Genomic DNA, 21,871 nt, shown 5'->3' with positions numbered 1-21,871 from the left:
GAGCTATATAACAGCTCTGCTGTGGGTGACCCTCTTGCAGCTTCCTGTTGGGAAGGAGAATATCCCACAAGTAATGGATGATCCGTGGACTGGATACACCTTACAAGAGAAATTACATTTAAAGGGGTGATGCAATTTGGTTGTAGGGCTGTTATATAACATCAATCTGACATTTGTATGGAGGTTCGACTCTAAGCTGAACAGTCTTTCACTTTCCACACTACTGCATGGTGCAGAAAGATATTTTTGGGCCATTTTAGCCAGAGCTGGAAATCTGTTTATTAACTGCCCAGTACTTCAGGGGTTTGTCTGAACGAGGTACAGTGATCTCTCCTACAATAATACAAATAACAGCAATTTGTATTGGCAGAACAGTAGTAAACCATTTTTTAGTTTAGTCTCCACTCCAGTTTAAAATGAAATGAGAACATGCAGTTTGAAAAAACACCACAAGATAGCATATGGGTAGGAAGTGGAGGTATCGGTTTAAGTATCGGTGCATTTGCACGAGTACAAGTACTCATGCAAATACTTGGTATCGGTACCGATACTAGTATCGGTGCAACCCTAATATATGCAGCTCTGCTGTGGTGCTCTTTGCCGCCTCCTGCTGACCTCTTGTAAGCGAAATGCAGTTTATTGGATTAACAGAAAATGTGCAATATGCATCAAAACAAAATTAGACAGGTGCATAAATGTGGCCACCCTTGTCATTTTGTTGATTTGAATACCTGTAACTATCTAGCACTGATTAATTGGAACACAATTGGTTTGGTGAGCCCATTAAGCCTTGAACTTGATAGACAGGTTTATCCAATCATGAGAAAAGGTATTTAAGGTGGCCAATTGCAAGTTGTTGTTCTTTGACTCTCCTCTGAAGAGTGGCAACATAGGGGCCTCAAAACAACTCTCAAATGACCTGAAAACAAAGATTATTCAACATTATGGTTTAGGGGAAGGCTACAATAAGCTATTGCAGAGATTTAAGCTGGCAGTGTCCACTGTGAGGAACATAGTGAGGAAATGGAAGACCACAGGCACGGTTCTTGTTAAGAACAGAAGTAAAATATTGGAAAAGGATGGTGAGAACGGTCAAACACAGCCCACAGACCACCTCCAAAGACCTACAACATCTTGCGGCAGATGTCACTGTGCATTGTTCAACAATTCAGCGTATGGGAGAGTGATGCGGAAGAAGTCTTTTCTGCACACACGCCACAAACAGTCGCTTGAGGTATGCAAACGCACATTTGGACAAGCCGGCTTCATTTTGGAAGAAAGGGCGTTATGCATGGCGGCAAAAGAACACAGCATTCCAAGACAAACACTTGCTAGCCACAGTAAAATTTGGTGGATGTTCCATCATGCTGTGGGGCTGTGTGGCCAGTGCCGGTACTGGGAATCTGGTTAAAGTTGAGGTCGCATGGATTCCACTCAATATCAGCAGATACTTAAGAATAATGTTGAGGAATCTGTCACAAAGTTGAAGTTACGCCGTAGCTGGATATTTCAACAAGACAACGACCCAAAACACTGCTCAAAATCTATTCTGGCATTTATGCAGAGGAACAAGTACAATGTCCTGGAATGGACATTCCAGTCCCCAGACCTGAATATCATTGAAAATCTGTGGGGTGATTTGAAGTGGGCTCTCCATGCTCGGCAACCATCAAACCTAACTGAACTGGAGATCTTTTGCAAGGAAGAATGGTTCAAAAGACCTTCATCCAGACACTTATTACAGGCTATAGGAAGCGTCTAGAGGCTGTTATTTCTGCTAAAGGAAGCTCTACTAAATACTGATGCAATATTTCTACTGGGGTGCCGAAATTTATGCACCTGTCTAATTTCATTTTGATGCATATTGCACATTTTCTGTTAATCCAATAAACCTCATTTCACTACTGAAATATTATTGTGTCCTTCAGTTATTTGATAGATCAAAATGAAATTGCTGATGCAAACATCCAATTTTTTTAAAAATGAAAATCATGGAAATTGTCAGGGGTGTGTGTGTAAATATATATATATATATATATATATATATATATATACATACACACACACATCTATATACACACACTATGCAGAGCTGAGCACGTCACTGGATTTGAAAGAAACTCTTGGATGCCATTTGTTAACTATTTGTAATGCACACTTACTACAATCAGAAAGACACAGGGTATTTTAAATTTCTTAAAAAAAAGCATTTAATGAAAGACACGCCCTTAATACAGGGCAGACAATTTTTAGGGCACAAAATATCTGCCCCCCTCTTATCTAAATGCTGAACAAGCTGCAAACACACAGCTTTTACAGGGGAAGGTCCGTCAGGCACAAACATCTGCCCTAATACACAAAACATCACAATGATGTCAGGGACAAGCTTCCAACTCCAGAGACCAACGAACTGACACCGAGGCAGACGCGGGATGTTGTGTACATTACATAATTTACAGCAAGCGAAAATATAACTATTTTGGGGAATATACAAAAGATGAGCTAACCAGCGCCTGTGAGCCTGGCTGAATTACTGTTTGAGAATATGGAGCCTGAGCCTACGGACATGAATAATCAAGATGGGTATTGCAAATACTTTCACCTGCTGCCCAACTGTCTTTTGTTAGCTGTAAGCATTTAGAGTCATGTACAAATAAGCTCTTGCACTAAACACTGTACAGAATGTTGCTGGCTTTGGATTCTGCAGAAAGCACTACCGCCTCTTTGGGCAGTGGAAGACTGTTACATGATATCTCTTATGGGACATTCTGTTTAACACCTCCTACAAAATCTGAACCGCTAACCTAATTTCAACAGTGAATGTCAGAGCTGGACCTATCATTTACTATGGTAGCTATAGTCACAGGAAAAGGCTCCATAAATTAGCAAAATTTTGATATGAAAAGTTATTTGCCTTATCAATAAGCATTAGAAAAAAAAATTGGAAGGGACATTTTACCATACTACAGTTAAAATTGTAGTGTCTCAAAGTGGAATTTTATATCAAACTCATAACACCGGTTACACGGCTATAAGGCACCTAACTCTACAGATAATCAAATACAGGAACTACATTTAAATTAAGACATTTTACACATTTACAGAAATTGATGCATTGGTTATTGTGGTAGATAGGGGCACAGCCTATTAAGGTAATATATAGGGTTCTGTTCTTAGTGACTGCTCTATTGCAACTTCAGCGCTTCGCCTGGCTGTCACGCATCAGCAGGAGGCTTGCTCTACAATAGTAAAATGCTGTAACCCTTTGCTGCTGTGTGACTAACTCTTAAGGTGGTGAGACAAATTAAAGTTAACCAAGAAGTGGCCATGTACTTCTAGTCCAAGCTGGAGATGCCCAGGGAAGAAAAAAAATACAATAAATAAAAAAAGGCACACAGCAGTGCAATAGCAAAATGCTTTAGTTTGCTAGAAAACACTACTATTGCACATATGTCCCTTAAAGGAATATTTTATAGGTGAAAAGGTCAGGCCACTACAGCAAGGGACACTATAAAAAAGATTGAGACTTGCAACGTACACGTCATCACAGATATTGTTGCTTTATACAGGCGATAAGTTTGCCATCTACAACACACAACTGGCGAGTGCACCAGCATGAGGGAGAGGTATGTAACCTCCTGATAAGGTAGGTAAGTCACATCACTGTGTAAACGAGGGATCACATAGTTCCCATGGCCTAGCATGATGACACTACAGATATCAAATGACAATTATAGTTGGTGAAAAGAGAAGAATGTGCTTAAAGATGCTGCCTCAGGTTTAGGTGCCATTTCCTGAAATTAAGGGAGTGAAAAGTAACATTTAACATCACTGGATATTTGAGGTCAGGTGGGCGAAACCCCAAAAATATTCTGATGTGAGGATCCAACCAGTTCGGGTCCTTAAAGCAAGATTTTAGTTCCTCTGTTAGCTTTGAGGGGGAGGAGGAGGAGGGGCAGGGGGCATAGAGAATGGCGGGAGTCCTGGAACACCCATTCCCATCATAGTGACAAAATTAGAGGGGTCCATTGGGGGTGGTGGTGGGGGAGGAGGGGCATACAGAAGACTTGTGGTGCCTGGAGGGGGTGGTGGTGGGGGAGGCGGTGCACTGGGGGGCAACGGAGGCTGGACACCAGGAGGCGGCGGCACCATGGAGCCTGTGGACTGGAGCTGCGAGGCTGTGTTAGAGGAAGTGTTGGCTCCCGCTTGCTGCTGTTGCCATGGGTGAAGCGAGGCTGAGGTATTTTGAGAATCTAGAAAGAAAGAAATGGAAATTGAAAAAAAAAAAAAAAAATACCAAGGAGGCAGCAAACTTTATAGAGAGTAAAGAACATGGAATTAACTACTTCTATTCCAAATTCATTTTTCCACCAAAAGGAACAAAACCCACAACTTACTCTGTTGCCAATGAAGAGGCTGGGGAGGGGCAACTGAATTTGTTTGCTGCTGCCAAGGAGGAAGAGATGTTGCCGACGGTGGTGGAGGTGGAGGAGCTGGGACACCAGGAGGTGGTGGTGGCGGAGGCGGCAACAGTCCCATGGGAGAGTGTAGGAGCCCAGCTGTAAGGAAAAAGGAATGTATTAGCCCTTAAATACAGATGTCACTAATAAGGGGTGGATGGTAAAAAAGTAGAGCCCATGATAAGGGACCAGAGTGTCAGTACCAGGGCAAACTCATTTTCTGTGGTGGGGGATGCAGATTCTTACCCATGGGAGCATGAGATCCAGGATGATGCTGCATCCAGTGATGATGTCCACTAGGGTTGTGCTGCATAGGGGGCAGACTACCGGCACCACTCATATGATGTGGGAAAGAATGGGGTGCGCCATGAAGAGACGGGAATGGACGATCAGATGACATCCATGGGGGTCGAGTCTGAGGTGAAGGGAGCAATGCCTGACAAGTACAAAGCAGATCTTTTAATACACTTGACAGCAAAAGCAACCTGCACTAGAAAGCTCCTACACAGGTTTACATTAATCACACACACACACACAATCACAATATACTGTGTAGGATAAAAAACTAAATTTATGCTTACCTATAAATTTATTTATTTCTCGACACGGTGAGTCCACGTATTATCTAATTGGGAATATCACTCCTGCCCAGCAGGAGGCGGCAAAGAGCACCACAGCAGAGCTGTTAAATATCACCTCCCTTCCTTCCCACCCCAATCATTCGACCGAAGTAAAAGGAAAGAAAGGAAGTAACAAGGTGCAGAGGTGCCTGAGGTTTATAACATGACAAAAAAAATCCTGTCTTAGAACAAACAGGGCGGGCTGTGGACTCACTGTGTCAAGAAATAAATTTATCAGGTAAGCATAAATTTTGTTTTCTTTCTAATGACATGGTGAGTCCACAGATCATCTAAATACTATTGGGAATACCCAAGCTAGAGGACACAGATAAGGGAGGGACAAGACAGGGAACCTAAACAGAAGGCACCACTGCTTGAAGAACCTTTCTCCCAAAAGAGGCCTCAGCCGAGGAAAAAGTATCAAATTTATAGAATTTTGAAAAAGTGTGAAGAGAGGACCAAGTTGCAGCCTTGCAAATCTGTTACACAGAAGCTTCATTTTTGAATGCCCAGGAAGAGGAAACCGCCCTTGCAGAATGAGCCGTGGCCCTCTCAGGAGGCTGCTGTCCAGCAGTTTCATAGGCCAAGCGAATGATACTCTTCAATCACAAAGAAAGAGAAGTAGCCTTAGCTTTCTGCCTCTTACGTTTTCCATTGAAAACCACAAACAGAGCAGAAGACTGGCGAAAATCCTTAGTCACCTGTAAATAGAACTTTAACGCATGAACCACATCTAGGTTATGCAGCAGACGTTCCTTTTGAGAAGATGGGTTAGGACATAAGGAAGGAACAACAATCTCCTGATTAATGTTCCTATCTGAAACCACCTTAGGGAGAAACCCTAATTTAGTATGCAAAACTACCTTATCTGAATGAAAAATAAGGAAAGGAGACTCATACTGTAATGCCGAGAGCTCTGAAACTCTACGAGCAGATGAAATAGCAACAAGAAACAAAACCTTCCAAGATAACAATTTAATATCTAAGGAATGCATAGGCTCAAACGGAGCCTGCTGAAGAACTTTAGGAACAAGGTTAAGACTCCAGGGAGGAGTAACCAGTTTAAAAACAGGCCTGATCCTGACCAAGGCCTGACAGAACGATTGCACGTCCGCCAGACGCTTATGTAACAAAATAGACAAGGCAGATATTTGACCCTTTAAGAAACTTGCCGATAAACCCTTCTCCAAACCCTCTTGGAGAAAAGACAAAATTCTAGGAATCCGAACTCTACTCCAAGAGTAGCCTTTGGATTCACACCAATGCACATATTTACGCCATATCTTATGGTAAATCTTTCTAGTCACAGGCTTACGAGCCTGAATCATGGTCTCAATGACCGACTCAGAAAAACCACGCTTAGATAAAATTAAGCGTTCAATCTCCAAGCAGTTGGCTTCAGAGAAACTAGATTTGGATGAAAGAACAGCCCTTGAAGTAGAAGGTCCTTCCCTCAATGGAAGTCACCAAGGTGGAAGAGATGACATCTCCACTAGGTCTGCATACCAGATTCTGCGAGGCCACGCAGGATGCGATGAGGTTAACCAACGCCCTCTCCTGTTTGATTCGAGCAATGACCCGAGGAAGGAGAGCGAACAGGGAAAAAAGGTATGCGAGACAGAAATACCAAGGTACCGCCAGAGCGTCTATCAGTACAGCCTGAGGATCCCTTGACCTCGACCCGTACCTCGGGAGCTTGGAATTCTGCCGAGATGCCATGAGATCCAGTTCCGGCTGTCCCCATTTGAGAATCAAGCTGGAAAACACTTCTGGATGGAGTTCCTACTCCCCCGGGTGAAAGGTCTGTCTGCTCAGAAAATCCGCTTCCCAATTGTCCACTCCTGGAATATGGATCGCAGACGGCAGTTGTGGGTCTCCGCCCACTGAATAATCTTGGCTACCTCTGTCATGGCCAAGGAACTCAGAGTTCCCCCCTGATGGTTGATGAAAGCCACTGAAGTTATGTTATTGATAGGGAATCTATTATGGTTCCAAAGAACACTACCCTTGTAGTTGGAATTAAGGAACTCTTTTACAAATTCATCTTTCATCCGTGAGATCGCAGGAAGGATAACAACATCTCTGTGTGGGAGTTTGCATGTTGAAAGGATGGCGCCTAAACCAGAATGTCGTCTAGATAAGGCGCCACTGCAATGCCCAGCAACCGGAGCACCGCCAACAGGGATCCCAGAACCTTTGAGAAAATTCTGGGAGCTGTGGCAAGGTCGAATGGAAGAGCCACAAACTGAAGTGTTTGTCTAGGACTACGAACCTCAGAAACTTGTGATGATCCCTGTGGATGGGAACATGTAGGTACGCGTCCTTTAAATCTACTTTTGTCATATATTGACCCTCTTGAACCAAGGGAAGAATGGAACGAATAGTTTCCATCTTGATGGACGGTACTCTGAAGAATTTGTTTAGACTTTTGAGATCTAAAATTGGTCTGAAATTTTCCTCTTTCTTGGGAACCACAAAGAGATTGGAGTAAAATCCCAGACCCTGTTCCTGCATTGGAACAGGAACTATTACTCCCAGGTCGGAAAGGTCCCGAACACAGTGTAAGAACGTCTCTTTATCTGGTCTACAGATAATCTTGAGAGCAGAAACCTGCCCCTGGGAGGAAAGGTCTTGAACTCTAGTTTGTATCCCTGGGACACGATGCCCACGGATCCTGAACATCCCGAACCCAAGCCTGAGCGAAGAAAGAAAGTCTGCCCCCCACAAGATCCGAACCAGTTTCAAGGGCAGGCCCTTCATGCTGACTTTGAATCATTAGTGGGCTTCTTAGATTGCTTTCCCTTGTTCCAAGACTGGTTGGGCCTCCAAGAAGGCTTGGACTGTTCCTGCTTGGTAAAGGGAGAGGAAGGCTTACCCTTGAAGTTTCGAAAGGAATGAAAATTACACTGACGTCCTTTCTGCTTATTCCTCTTATCCTGAGGGAGGAAATGACCCTTCCTTCCGTAATGTCAGAAATAATTTCCGCTATTCCGGGCCCAAACAAGGTCTTACCCTTGCAAGGAATCGCCAAAAGCTTAGACTTAGACGACACATCCGCAGACCAGGACTTTAACCATAAGGCTCTACTATCCTGGATCTCTTCAAGGAGTGTCGTCTGTCTGAATAGAATCAGACAACGTATCAAACCAGTATGCCGCCGCCCTAGTGACGGTAGCAATACACACCGCAGGTTGCTATTGTAAACCCTGGTGTACATACTTCTTTTTGAGCAACCCCTCCAACTTCTTTTCCATAGGATCTTTGAAAGAACAGCTATCCTCTATGGGAATAGTAGTTCTCTTAGCTTAGGTGGATATTGCCCCTTCCACCTATGGGACCGTCTGCCAAGACTCCTTGATAGAGTCAGCAATAGGAAACATCTTCTTAAAAATAGGGGATGGAGAAAAAGGGATAACCGGTCTCTCCCATTCCCTAGCAATAATCTCTGTAGCCCGATCTGGTACAGGAAAAACCTCCACCATGGAAGGTACATCAAAATACTTGTAAAGTTTACTAGACTTCTTAGGATTGACTACGACAGTACTGTCCGAGTCGTCCAAGGTAGCCAAAACCTCCTTAAGTAGTAAACGGAGGTGTTCCAGCTTAAACCTGAAAGATACAACTTCAGCATCAGAAGAAGGAACTACACTGTCTGAGATTTCACCCTCAGATGCTACCAAAGTATCCTCCTCCTCAAATTTTTGGGAGGGAACATTCGGAATAGCCACGACCGTGTCAGAAACCTTAAACACGGATTCTTTACATTTCCTCTTGCGCTTTCCCTGCAGCATGGGAAAAGCAGACAACGCATCAGATACCGCAGAAGACATGAGGGAAGCAATGTTTTGAAGAGTCACTCCAGGCGGAGCTTGAGAGGAAGCGCAGGGCACTGTATGGACGATAGTATTGGGACACCTGAGCAGAAAGCTGCGGCATATCTTGAACATTGTCAGTAGACTACTGAACAGCATCCGTCCTAAACAATGTTGGCTCAGAATCAAAAAGTCTCTCTCTGTAATTTAATGTCCTCTCAATACATGAGGAACAAAAAGGGATTGGTGGTTCAACATTAGCATCCAAACAAAGTACATGCAACATCTTGCAAAGCCTCCTGGGTCCATCTTTACCCAGAATTAAAAATAAAAGCACTACATTTTTTATCACAAGGTCACACACACAAAAAAAAGGAAACTGCTTTATTTTTACAGCAAAAACTTTAGTCTAAAAAAAAAATACTTTATTAATAACCCTGGACAGCCTCTACACCTCAGCTAGCACTTACTGAGGTGCCTACCTGCCCTGCTGGAAACAAACTGGAGACAATAGATCTCAGATGGATTCAGGACTCAAACCGGAGCGTTGTACACAAGGTCCGTCACTTGTAGAACACAAGACTGGAATCGCAGTGAAATCTCTCCCCTCCGGCACACAGGGAGAGAAGAAAAGAGTGCAAAAAAACCATTTTCAGCGCGTCAGATAGCCCCGCCCATCGTGAGCGCAATGAAGTAATCTCCCGGTCGGCATGATTACACTGAAAAAACCTGCCGGGAGCAAGTAAAAAACACGCCACCTACTGAGCATCTCCTCGACCCCAGTGCCTGCACCACTGCCTAAAATAAGCCCATTAACTTGCTATGTGCCATATTCAGTGTCCCGTTAAAATAAACAGTAAAGTGCCATCTTTTTCCTGATGCAGCCCCAGAAAAAATAAAAATAGCACTTACCTCAAAGTCTGCCTGGCAGCAAGGCAGCTCACTAGGTTTGAGAGGCCTTCTCCCTCACATGGACCTGTGGAAACAGAGATAAAGACTGAGTAATCTTACTCAGGCTTTCAATATTAGGGCAGCATTAACTACATGGGAGGCGCAGTGAGGATTGTACCCCACAAGTTCCCATTGCTTAAAAGCCACCACTGCTTTACTGAAGAGAATGACATTGACTACGGCTACACCCTAGTAGAAAAACAGCACAAGCTTGTACTGCTGAAAAATAAAATCTTGATTGAAGAATATTCCCAGACACCTAAACTTTACCACTTCCTTGCTCTAACGTAGGCAAAGAGAATGACTGGGGTGGGAAGGAAGGGAGGTGAAATTTAACAGCTCTGCTGTGGTGCTCTTTGCCACCTCCTGCTGGGCAGGAGTGATATTCCCAATAGTAATTAGATGATCCGTGGACTCACTGTGTCATTAGAAAGAAAACTAAACTTTATAGCAGGACCAACACTTGTCATAAAATGGATCTTACCAAGGGTGGCTGGCTCCCTGCCAGACCAGTAGGACGTGGAGCACTTTGAATTGTGTTATGAGATGGTACACAGGATGTTCCCATAGAGGTAGGTACAGGCGCCTCCCCAAGCTCCGCCATAAGAGACAAATACTCTTTATCCATTCTTGCTTTATCCTGAGCAGACTGTGGCTCACCAGCTCTCACAGTCATGCTGCAAAAAACAAACTTTTATAAATTAAATACTAAAAGAATGGCTGCTGTCTTAGCACAAAGACCTTATAAAGATAAAACAATGGAAAGCTGTGCTGATACTGTGGACATTTCCTAGTAGGTAAAAATTGCAAGATAAAGAAACGGATCTCACCTGTTAAATTTACAATCAGAAGCAATGTGCCCAGCGCCGCCGCACTTTGTGCACAGAGTTGTGTTTGTGATACTTCTGGTTTCTGTACTCTGCCAGGGTCTTAGGATCCTAGATGTGAAGGAACAAAATGTTAATCAGTATTCGCATATGAATGGATACATTTTTGCATTTAGACTAAACACACATTATGTACAATGCATTCATAAAGAACAAACAATGGCTGCAATGCCACCGTTTATTTTAGTCACTTGCCATTACACATTGAACTTGATGCTCAGAACATTTAGATAATTCAAATAAAAGTAAGCCGTTTGCCACACTGAATAGGGCAGATTGGATATACACCCTCAGGACAAACCTGTTGTCATCTTCACGCAACGTTCCATTGAGCCTTGCAAGCTCTCGTAACTGCATCTTACGAAGGTCATTCTGATCCTCGGGAGTCTCTATGCCCTGTTTCAGAATATTGCGAATCTGGAAAGAGAATGATAACGGTTTTTAACAATGGCAAACAGACGTTGGGCAACATTAAAATTTGTTTAAAAATAGGACACAACAGAAAATGTTACAAAGTAAATTAAATGTATATGCAGATGTAATGTAAACTTATTAAATTGTGTTCTATTTAAACACCTCAGAGAGTGGCGTTAGAAGAGGGAACAAATGATTTCACAGGAAAAACCTTGCCTCCGACAAATAAAATAACACCACGTAAATGTAGTGCGATTAGTTCCCTATGTACCTGTTCCACTGCCTTCTTCACATTCTCCATAGTGTTTGCCGTCACTAAGGCATGAAGGGGCTCATCCTCCCCAGGAAGCATCTGACCATCCTTTCTTCCAACTTTTCCCTCCTTTACGGAACCCTTACCACGAATCATGATCTTGGCATTGCATTCCTTCTCAATGTTCTTTAACGTGTTTCCCCTGAAACCGAACAAAAGGTTTAGTACTAAACATCATTCAAACCTACTTCTGCACACACATTAGCACCACTAGTAATTTATCTACATTTATAACCAGCAAACTAAAAGGTAGACCCCCAATGTTTCTTTCATTATTGAGATACAGATACAAAATGTCTAATTTGCTTCTATCCTCTTGGTATCCTTTATTGAAGGGGCAGCAATGCTGTACTGGGAGCTAGCTGAAAACATCAAATGAACTAATGACACGGCATACGTGCAGCTCACTCGCAGTTGTGCATCGCAGCTCTTGAGCCTTATGATTTTCAACAAAGGATAACAAAAGAACAACACACATGTGATAACAGAAATAGATTGGAGCGCTGTTTAGAATGAAATACATTTGGTTTCCATGTCCCGTTAATGAAGTTTGAGTCAGAAGAATAATAAACCACTACATTTGCTTATATTAACTTAAATAAAAAGATCTATACACACATTACTAAATACTTTACACACAGCTATGTCAATGTACGGAGAAACAAGTAAAGAGAATTTATACTTACCTGATAAATTTATTTCTTCACACGGTGAGTCCACGGATCATCATAATTACTGTTGGGAATATCACTCTGGCCAGCAGGAGGAGGCAAAGAGCATCATAGCAAAGCTGTTAAAGGGACAATGAACCCAAGTTTTTTCTATCATGATTCAGATAGAGCAGCAATTTTAAGCAACTTTCTCATTTTCTCCTATTATCAAATTCTTTTCATTCTCTTGGTATCTTTATTTGAAATGCAAGAATGTAAGTTTAGATTGCGGCCCATTTTTGGTGAACACACTGTTGTTCTTGCTGATTGGTGGATAAATTCACCCACCAATAAACAAGTGCTTTCCATGGTCCTAAACCAAAAAATAGCTTAGATGCCTTTTTCAAATAAAGAAAGCAAGAGAACGAAGAAAAATTGATAATAGAATTAGAAAGTTGTTTAAAAACATAATTTATGCTTACCTGATAAATTTATTTCTCTTGTAGTGTAGTCAGTCCACAGGTCATCCATTACTTATGGGATATATTCCCTTCCCAACAGGAAGTTGCAAGAGGATCACCCAAAGCAGAGCTGCTATATAGCTCCTCCCCTCACATGTCATATCCAGTCATTCGACCGAAACAAGACAAGAAAGGAGACCACAGGGAGCAGTGGTGACTAGAGTTTTAATTAAAATTTAGATCTGCCTTAAAAAAGACAGAGCGGGCCGTGGACTGAATACACTACAAGAGAAATAAATTTATCAGGTAAGCATAAATTATGTTTTCTCTTGTTAAGTGTATTCAGTCCACGGATCATCCATTACTTATGGGATACCAATACCAAAGCTAAAGTACACGGATGATGGGAGGGACAAGGCAGGAACTTAAACGGAAGGAACCACTGCCTGTAGAACCTTTCTCCCAAAAACAGCCTCCGAAGAAGCAAAAGTGAAGCGAAGACCAAGTCGCAGCCTTGCAAATCCGTTCAACAGAGGCCTCATTCTTAAAGGCCCAGGTGGCAACCACAGCTCTAGTGGAATGAGCTGTAATTCTTTCAGGGGGCTGCTGTCCAGCAGTCTCATAGGCTAAACGTATTATGCTACGAAGCCAAAAGGAGAGAGAGGTTGCCGAAGCTTTTTGACCTCTCCTCTGTCCAGAGTACACGACAAACAGGGAAGAAGTTTGACGAAAATCTTTAGTTGCCTGTAAATAGAACTTCAGGGCACGGACTACGTCCAGATTATGCAAAAGTCGTTCCTTCTTTGAAGAAGGATTAGGACATAATGATGGAACAACAATCTCCTGATTGATATTCCTGTTAGAAACTACCTTAGGTAAAAACCCAGGTTTAGTACGCAGAACTACCTTGTCTGAATGGAAAATCAGATAAGGAGAATCACAATGTAAGGCAGATAACTCAGAGACTCTTCGAGCCGAGGAAATAGCCATCAAAAACAAAACTTTCCAAGATAAAAGCTGAATATCAATGGAATGAAGGGGTTCAAACGGAACCCCTTGAAGAACTTTAAGAACCAAGTTTAAGCTCCACGGAGGAGCAACAGTCTTAAACACAGGCTTAATCCTAGCCAAAGCCTGACAAAAAGCCTGGACGTCTGGAACTTCTGCCAGACGTTTGTGTAAGAGAATAGACAGAGCAGAAATCTGTCCCTTTAACGAACTAGCAGATAAGCCCTTTTCTAAACCCTCTTGAAGAAAGGACAATATCCTAGGAATCCTAACCTTACTCCATGAGTAACTCTTGGATTCGCACCAATATAAATATTTACGCCATATCTTATGGTAAATTTTTCTGGTAACAGGCTTCCGTGCCTGTATTAAGGTATCAATAACTGACTCCGAGAAGCCACGCTTTGATAGGATCAAGCGTTCAATCTCCATGCAGTCAGCCTCAGAGAAATTAGATTTGGATGGTTGAAAGGACCTTGTATTAGAAGGTTATGCATCAGAGACAGAGACCAAGGTGGACAGGACGACATGTCCACTAGGTCTGCATACCAGGTCCTGCGTGGCCACGCAGGCGCTATCAGAATCACTGATGCTCTCTCCTGTTTGTTCTTGGCAATCAGTCGAGGTAGCAGCGGAAATGGTGGAAATACATAAGCCATGTTGAAAACCCAAGGGGCTGCCAGAGCATCTATCGGCGCCGCTCCCGGGTCCCTGGACCTGGATCCGTAACAAGGAAGCTTGGCGTTCTGGCGAGACGCCATGAGATCCAGTTCTGGTTTGCCCCAACGATGAATCAGTTGAGCGAAGACCTCCGGATGAAGTTCCCACTCCCCCGGATGAAAAGACTGGCGACTTAGAAAGACCGCCTCCCAGTTCTCCACGCCTGGGATGTAGATCGCCGACAGGTGGCAAGAGTGAGACTCTGCCCAGCGAATTATCTTTGAGACTTCTAACATCGCTAGGGAACTCCTGGTTCCCCCTTGATGGTTGATGTAAGCCACAGTCGTGATGTTGTCCGACTGAAATCTGATGAACCTCAGTGTTGCTAACTGAGGCCAAGCTAGAAGACCATTGAATATTGCACTCAACTCCAGAATATTTATTGGGAGGAGTTTCTCCTCCTGAGTCCATAATCCCTGAGCCTTCAGGGAGTTCCAGACTGCGCCCCAACCTAGAAGGCTGGCATCTGTTACGATCGTCCAATCTGGCCTGCGAAAGGTCATCCCCTTGGACAGATGGACCCGAGAAAGCCACCAGAGAAGAGAATCTCTGGTCTCTTGATCCAGATTTAGTAGAGGGGACAAATCTGAGTAATCCCCATTCCACTGACTTAGCATGCATAATTGCAGCGGTCTGAGATGCAGGCGCGCAAATGGTACTATGTCCATTGCCGCTACCATTAAGCCGATTACTTCCATGCACTGAGCTATTGACGGGCGTGGAATGGAATGAAGGACACGGCAAGCATTTAGAAGCTTTGATAACCTGGACTCCGTCAGGTAAATCTTCATCTCTATAGAATCTATAAGAGTCCCCAGGAAGGGAACTCTTGTGAGTGGTAATAGAGAACTCTTTTCCATGTTCACCTTCCACCCATGCGACCTCAGAAATGCCAGAACTATCTCTGTATGAGACTTGGCAATTTGAAAGCTTGACGCTTGTATCAGAATGTCGTCTAGGTACGGAGCCACCGCTATGCCTCGCGGTCTTAGCACCGCCAGAAGTGAGCCCAGAACCTTTGTAAAAATTCTCGGGGCCGTAGCTAACCCGAAGGGAAGAGCTACAAACTGGTAATGCCTGTCTAGAAAGGCAAATCTTAGGTACCGATAATGATCTTTGTGAATCGGTATGTGAAGGTAGGCATCCTTTAAGTCCACTGTGGTCATGTATTGACCCTCTTGGATCATGGGTAGGATGGTTCGAATAGTTTCCATTTTGAATGATGGAACTCTTAGGAATTTGTCCAAGATTGGTCTGAAGGTTCCCTCTTTCTTGGGAACCACAAACAGATTTGAGTAAAACCCTTGCCCTTGTTCCGTCCGCGGAACTGGGTGGATCACCCCCATTACTAAGAGGTCTTGTACACAGCGTAGAAATGCCTCTTTCTTTATTTGGTTTGCTGATAACCTTGAAAGATGAAATCTCCCTTGTGGAGGAGAAGCTTTGAAGTCCAGAAGATATCCCTGAGATATGATCTCCAACGCCCAGGGATCCTGGACATCTCTTGCCCAAGCCTGGGTGAAGAGAGAAAGTCTGCCCCCCACTAGATCCGTTTCCGGATAGGGGGCCCTCTCTTCATGCTGTCTTAGGGGCAGAAGTAGGTTTTCTGGCCTGCTTGCCCTTGTTCCAGGACTGGTTAGCTTTCCAGCCCTGTCTGTAACGAGCAACAGTTCCTTCCTGTTTTGGAGCGGAGGAAGTTGATGCTGCTCCTGCCTTGAAGTTACGAAAGGCACGAAAATTAGACTGTTTGGCCTTTGATTTGGCCCTGTCCTGAGGAAGAGTATGACCCTTACCTCCAGTAATGTCAGCAATAATTTCTTTCAAGCCGGGCCCGAATAAGGTCTGCACTTTGAAAGGAATACTAAGCAATTTAGATTTAGAAGTCACGTCAGCTGACCAGGATTTAAGCCATAGGGCTCTGCGCGCCTGGATGGCGAATCCGGAGTTCTTAGCCGTTAGTTTGGTTAAATGTACAACGGCATCAGAAACAAATGCGTTAGCTAGCTTAAGTGCTTTAAGCTTGTCCATAATCTCGTCCAATGGAGCTGTGCGAATGGCCTCTTCCAGAGACTCAAACCAGAATGCCGCAGCAGCAGTGACAGGCGCAATGCATGCAAGGGGGCTGTAAGATAAAACCTTGTTGAACAAACATTTTCTTAAGGTAACCTATTTTTTTATCCATTGGATCCGAAAAAGCACAACTATCCTCCACCGGGATAGTGGTACGTTTAGCTAAAGTAGAAACTGCTCCCTCCACCCTAGGGACCGTCTGCCATAGGTCCCGTGTAGTGGCGTCTATTGGAAACATTTTCCTAAATATAGGAGGTAGGGAAAAGGGCACACCGGGTCTATCCCACTCCTTGCTAATAATTTCTGTAAGCCTTTTAGGTATAGGAAAAACGTCAGTACACACCGGCACCGAATAGTATCTATCCAGCCTACATAATTTCTCTGGAATTGCAACTGTGTTACAGTCATTCAGAGCCGCTAAAACCTCCCCTAGCAATACACGGAGGTTCTCAAGCTTAAATTTAAAATTAGAGATCTCTGAATCCGGTTTCCCTGGATCAGATCCGTCACCCACAGAATGAAGCTCTCCGTCCTCATGTTCTGCAAATTGTGACGCAGTATCGGACATGGCTCTCACATCATCAGCGCGCTCTGTCCTTAACCCAGAGCTATCGCGCTTGCCTCTTAATTCTGGCAATTTAGATAATACCTCTGTCATAACAGCAGCCATGTCTTGCAAAGTGATTTGTAAGGGCCTCACTGATGTACTTGGCGCCACAATATCACGCGCCTCCTGAGCGGGAGGCGAAGGTACTGACACGTGAGGAGAGTTAGTCGGCATAACTTCCCCCTCGTTGTCTGGTGATAATTTCTTTACAGATAAAGACTGACTTTTATTTAAAGTGACATCAATACATTTAGTACACATATTTCTATGGGGCTCCACATTGGCCTTCAAACAGTGAACAAACAGATTCATCTGTGTCAGACATGTTTAAACAGACTAGCAATGAGACTAGCAAGCTTGGAAAATCCTTTCAAGTAAGTTTACAAGCAATATAAAAAACGCTACTGCGCCTTTAAGGAGCACAAAAAAACTGTCACAGTTGAAATAACAATGAACCAAATCAGTTATAGCAACCAAATTTTCACAGTAAATGTATTAAAGGGACACTGTACCCAAAATTTTTCTTTCGTGATTCAGATTGAGCATGAAATTTTAAGCAACTTTCTAATTTACTCCTATTATCAAATTTTCTTCATTCTCTTGGTATCTTTATTTGAAATGCAAGAATGTAAGTTTAGATGCCGGCCCATTTTTGGTGAACAACCTGGGTTGTCCTTGCTGATTGGTGGATAAATTCATCCACCAATAAAAAAGTGCTGCCCAGAGTACTGAAACCAAAAAAAAGCTTAAATGCATTCTTTTTCAAATAATGATAGCAAGAGAACGAAGAAAAATTGATATTAGGAGTAAATTAGAAAGTTGCTTAAAATTGCATGCTCTTTCTGAATTACAAAAGAAACAATTTGGGTACAGTGTCCCTTTAAGTTAGCAAAGTATTGCACCCACTAGCAAATAGATGATTAACCCCTTAATATCCAAAACGGATAATCAATTTAACAATTAACGTTTTTATCACAGTCAAAAACACTGTCACAGGTCTGCTGTGACTGATTACCTCCCTCAAAATGAATTTTGAAGACCCCTGAGCTCTCTAGAGACGTCCTGGATCAAGGAGGAAGAAGCAGGAAGACTGTGACTGAATTTTTACTGCTCAAAAAAAGCGCTAAAATAGGCCCCTCCCACTCATATTACAACAGTGGGAAAACTCAGTTAACCTTTTCTATGCAGAAATATACGTCAGCCATGTGGAAAAAATCATGCCCCAAAAGATTTATCACCAAAGTACCTCACAAAAACGAATAACATGCCAGTAAACGTTTTAAACATACATTTTAAAAGTTATGTAGTGTTATCAATAAGCCTGCTATCAGTCGCTTCTACTGCAGTTAAGGCTCATATTTACTTCAGTATTAACAGCATTTTCTTAGTCAAATTCCATTCCTTAGAAAATTACTTTACTGCACATACATTCATCAGCCTGATACCAGTCACTACTACTGCATTTAAGGCTGTACTTACATTACATCGGTATCAGCAGTATTTTCTAGTCAATTCCATTCCTTAGAAAAAATATTATACTGCACATACCTCATCTGCAGGGAACCCTGCATGCTATTCCCTTTCTGAAGTTACCCCACTCCTCAGAATGTGCGAGAACAGCCAGTGGATCTTAGTTACTTCTGCTAAGATCATAGAAAACGCAGGCAGATTTTTCTTCTAAATACTGCCTGAGAGAAAAAACAGCACACTCCGGTGCCATTTAAAAATAAACTTTTGATTGAAGAATAATTAAGTGTAAAAACTCCACACTCCTCTCACACCTTCCTACTATGTTGAGAGTTGCAAGAGAATGACTGGATATGACGTGGAGGGGAGGAGCTATATAGCAACTCTGCTTTGGGTGATCCTCTTGCAACTTCCTATTGGGAAGGGAATATATCCCATAAGTAATGGATGATCCGTGGACTGAATACACTTAACAAGAGAAATTGCATGCTCTATCTGAATCCCGAAAGAAAAAAATTGGGTTCAGTGTACCTTTAAATACCACTCCTTTACCCACAAACCCCAGTCATTCGACCAAAGGGAAAGGAGAAATGAAGTAATATAAGGTGCAGAGGTTTATAGAAAAATAACCTGTCTAAAAAATACAGGGCGGGCCATGGACTCAGTGTCAAGAAATAAATTTATCAGGTAAGCATAAATTTTCTTTTCTTTCTAATAACACGGTGAGTCCACGGATCGTCATAATTACTGCTGGGAACCAATACCCAAGCCAGAGGACACTGATGATAAGGGAGGGACAAGACAGGTAACCTAAACGGAAGGCACCACTGCTCGAAGAACCTTTCTCCCAAAAGAAGCCTCAACTGAAGCAAAAGTATCAAACTTGAAAATTTTTGAAAAAGTGTGTAAAGATGACCAAGTGGCAGCTTTGCAAATTTGTTCCACAGAAGCTTCATTTTTAAAGGCCCAAGAAGAAGAAACAGCCCTTGTGGAATAAGCCGTGATTTTCTCAGGAGGCTGCTGTCCAGCAGACTTATATGCCAGGCGAATAACACTCCTTAGCCAAAAAGAGAAGCAGCCGTAGCTTTCTGACCCTTGCGCTTCCCAGAAAAAACAACAAACAAAGAAGAAGACTGGCGAAACTCCTTAGTCGCCTGCAAATTATATTTCGACACACAAACCACATCCAGGCTGTGCAACAAAAACTCCTTATGAGAAGAAGGATTAGGACACCTGTTCTGTTATAAAAAATAAACTCTTGATTGAAAAATCTTCAGACACCTAAAAACTGTACCACCTCCTTGCACAGGCAAAGAGAATGAATGGGGTTTGTAGGTAAGGGAGTGGTATTTAACAGCTTTGAGTGATATTCCCAACAGTAATTATGATGGCCCGTGGACGCACTGTGTCATTAGAAAGTATTTTGCACTCTAAAAATATGTAGTAAGATGAAAAGGGATGAGAACCATTAAATAAATATTCCCCAATACTTAAGGGTTACCCTTAAAGGGCTGTTAACCAGTGTTTCATTGTAATAATAATAAAAAAAAAAAAAAAGCTGCGTCTTAAACTTAACAGAAATATTTGCAAAATGTATCATTTATCTGTTTATATGGATTTTACCTTTTATTTTGTAACACTACATTTATTTTGTGCAGTGTCTTACTTCCTGCCACAACCTTACAAGGAGGAGGGGCCTATGCAGGAAGGTTCATCTTAGACTGATGTTATAACATTTCTAGGCTGGTTACTATAAAGTGAAAAAAAAACTAGATTTGCTCAGGCTCAGAATATAACCTAAGTTTCAAACATATCAGCTCCCATAACACACTGGGGGATACGCTCATTATGCAAAAAAACTAATCTTTACGTTGATTTAACTTTTTTTTACTGAAGGAGAACTGTTTAAATATTCCTATAAGTATGTTCAGCATTTCTTTTAACTCACACTATGGCATAATCTATCAAAATTTAGAAATGTGTTTCTTACCTGGGCCCAATAAGTAACCCCACAAAGTTGATTTCTGGGTACTCATCCTGAGGGATCATGACTTTGTCACTTACACGTGTGGCTGGTGGTCTGAAACAGAGAAGAAAAGCAAATGAACCTAAGTGCCATACCGATACAAACGCAACATAAGCATATAGGAATCCTATGCATCCAGGAAGTGAGCAGATTAATTCAGCTGGAGAAAGACTATGCCTAAACCTTCTACGATTAAACAATCTAACAATGCAGCAAAGATGTAGAAATGAGCAGGAAAACCCATAAACCCCAGTGAACGCCCATATAATTACTTGTAATCTGCAGGAGGCTTGAAGTCTGGGTTTAATCCCACCATTTCAGTGATTAGATTATGACGCTCCTCTTCCAGTTTTTTACGGGTTCGAAATTCTCTTGTGTTTAACCGTTTTCCTTCACTGTTGTATATTGGTTCTGGAGAAGGAGATCTGTGCAGAGGGAGAAAGTCCATCAGCAGGAGACATGTAGTAAGAGATTAATTTACTGATCTGCTGACAACAAAACTGAACTATACTAAATAAAATCCCTTCATCAGGTTCCTGAACTAATCAAGTTTCTCTAAAAATAAATGAGAAATTCCAATTGTGGACGTTTATCTACCAAAAAGGCAAAATTGACAATTTTATAGAAGGGGGAAAATTATACTTCCATAGAGGAAAAAAAAAAAGTTAAATTAATCGGTAGATAGTACATTTTCCTAAAAATAATTTCAAAATATTTTCAATTCTGCTGTAACTAAAAAAAAAAATTCTTTACTATACCAAAAAAAAAGAAAAAAACTTTTTAAACTCCAAAAAAGGTCAATTTTCTTGAAAAATAAATATTCCTACAAATTTGTATATTTACATATTTAGCTGAAAAATAATTAAACTTTGAATATACACATGTATAATGGGTTCTAAAAGAACAAATTTTCTCTAATGTAAAAAACACTTTTTGGATGTAAAGGTAGGCAAAATAATATTTTTTACTAAAGAGAAAATGGAAGGAAAAAAAAAAAACACTCCACTTTAAATATATATATTCAAAGTTTAATTGTTATGTTAAACTAAAGGGAAGTTATGTTTAGCTGCTTTTTTTTTTGTTTGTTTAAGTACAGGGTAGGTAGGTGAAACAACGTTAAATTAACCAAATTTTCAAGCACTAACAAAGTCGACACCGCCCCCCAAAAAAAATGTAATCCAAAACTGCCAAACAGAATTTTATTACAACTATGAATTGTCAATTTTTCCTTAATAAATAAGTTTATATTAAATTAGTGTAGAAAATATTAAATCCCCTTTAAAAAAAAAATCATACAAATGTTAGTTCTATGAAAAACCATTAACTTTAGAAGTATAAAAACACCACTATATTCAAACTCCTCTACTAAATATTTCAACTATATAAAATCTCAAGTTAATAGAAA

The 21,871-nt window shown here is 41.8% G+C and overlaps 1 protein-coding gene across 2 annotated transcripts in view; it reads right to left on the bottom strand.

The window, feature by feature from the left end:
• Positions 1 to 2,185: 2,185 nt before the first annotated feature.
• SF1 (splicing factor 1) overlaps positions 2,186 to 21,871 on the bottom strand; it is a 38,536-nt gene continuing 18,850 nt past the window's right edge. For both annotated transcript variants that reach the window (XM_053719984.1, XM_053719985.1), the window contains 9 exons: positions 20,739 to 20,891; positions 20,431 to 20,520; positions 11,416 to 11,599; positions 11,032 to 11,147; positions 10,674 to 10,781; positions 10,328 to 10,520; positions 4,707 to 4,896; positions 4,398 to 4,559; positions 2,186 to 4,253 (listed from right to left, as the gene is read on the bottom strand). In XM_053719984.1, coding sequence (XP_053575959.1) covers positions 3,928 to 4,253; positions 4,398 to 4,559; positions 4,707 to 4,896; positions 10,328 to 10,520; positions 10,674 to 10,781; positions 11,032 to 11,147; positions 11,416 to 11,599; positions 20,431 to 20,520; positions 20,739 to 20,891 — 1,522 coding nt within the window. In that variant the 3' untranslated portion in view covers positions 2,186 to 3,927. The remainder of the gene's footprint in view (positions 4,254 to 4,397; positions 4,560 to 4,706; positions 4,897 to 10,327; positions 10,521 to 10,673; positions 10,782 to 11,031; positions 11,148 to 11,415; positions 11,600 to 20,430; positions 20,521 to 20,738; positions 20,892 to 21,871) is intronic.

The sequence above is a fragment of the Bombina bombina genome, chromosome 7 (assembly GCF_027579735.1).
Source record: "Bombina bombina isolate aBomBom1 chromosome 7, aBomBom1.pri, whole genome shotgun sequence".
Classification (NCBI taxonomy): domain Eukaryota; kingdom Metazoa; phylum Chordata; class Amphibia; order Anura; family Bombinatoridae; genus Bombina; species Bombina bombina.
The sequence above is the reverse complement of the archived record's forward strand: the minus strand, read 5'-3'. Positions and strand labels throughout refer to the sequence as shown.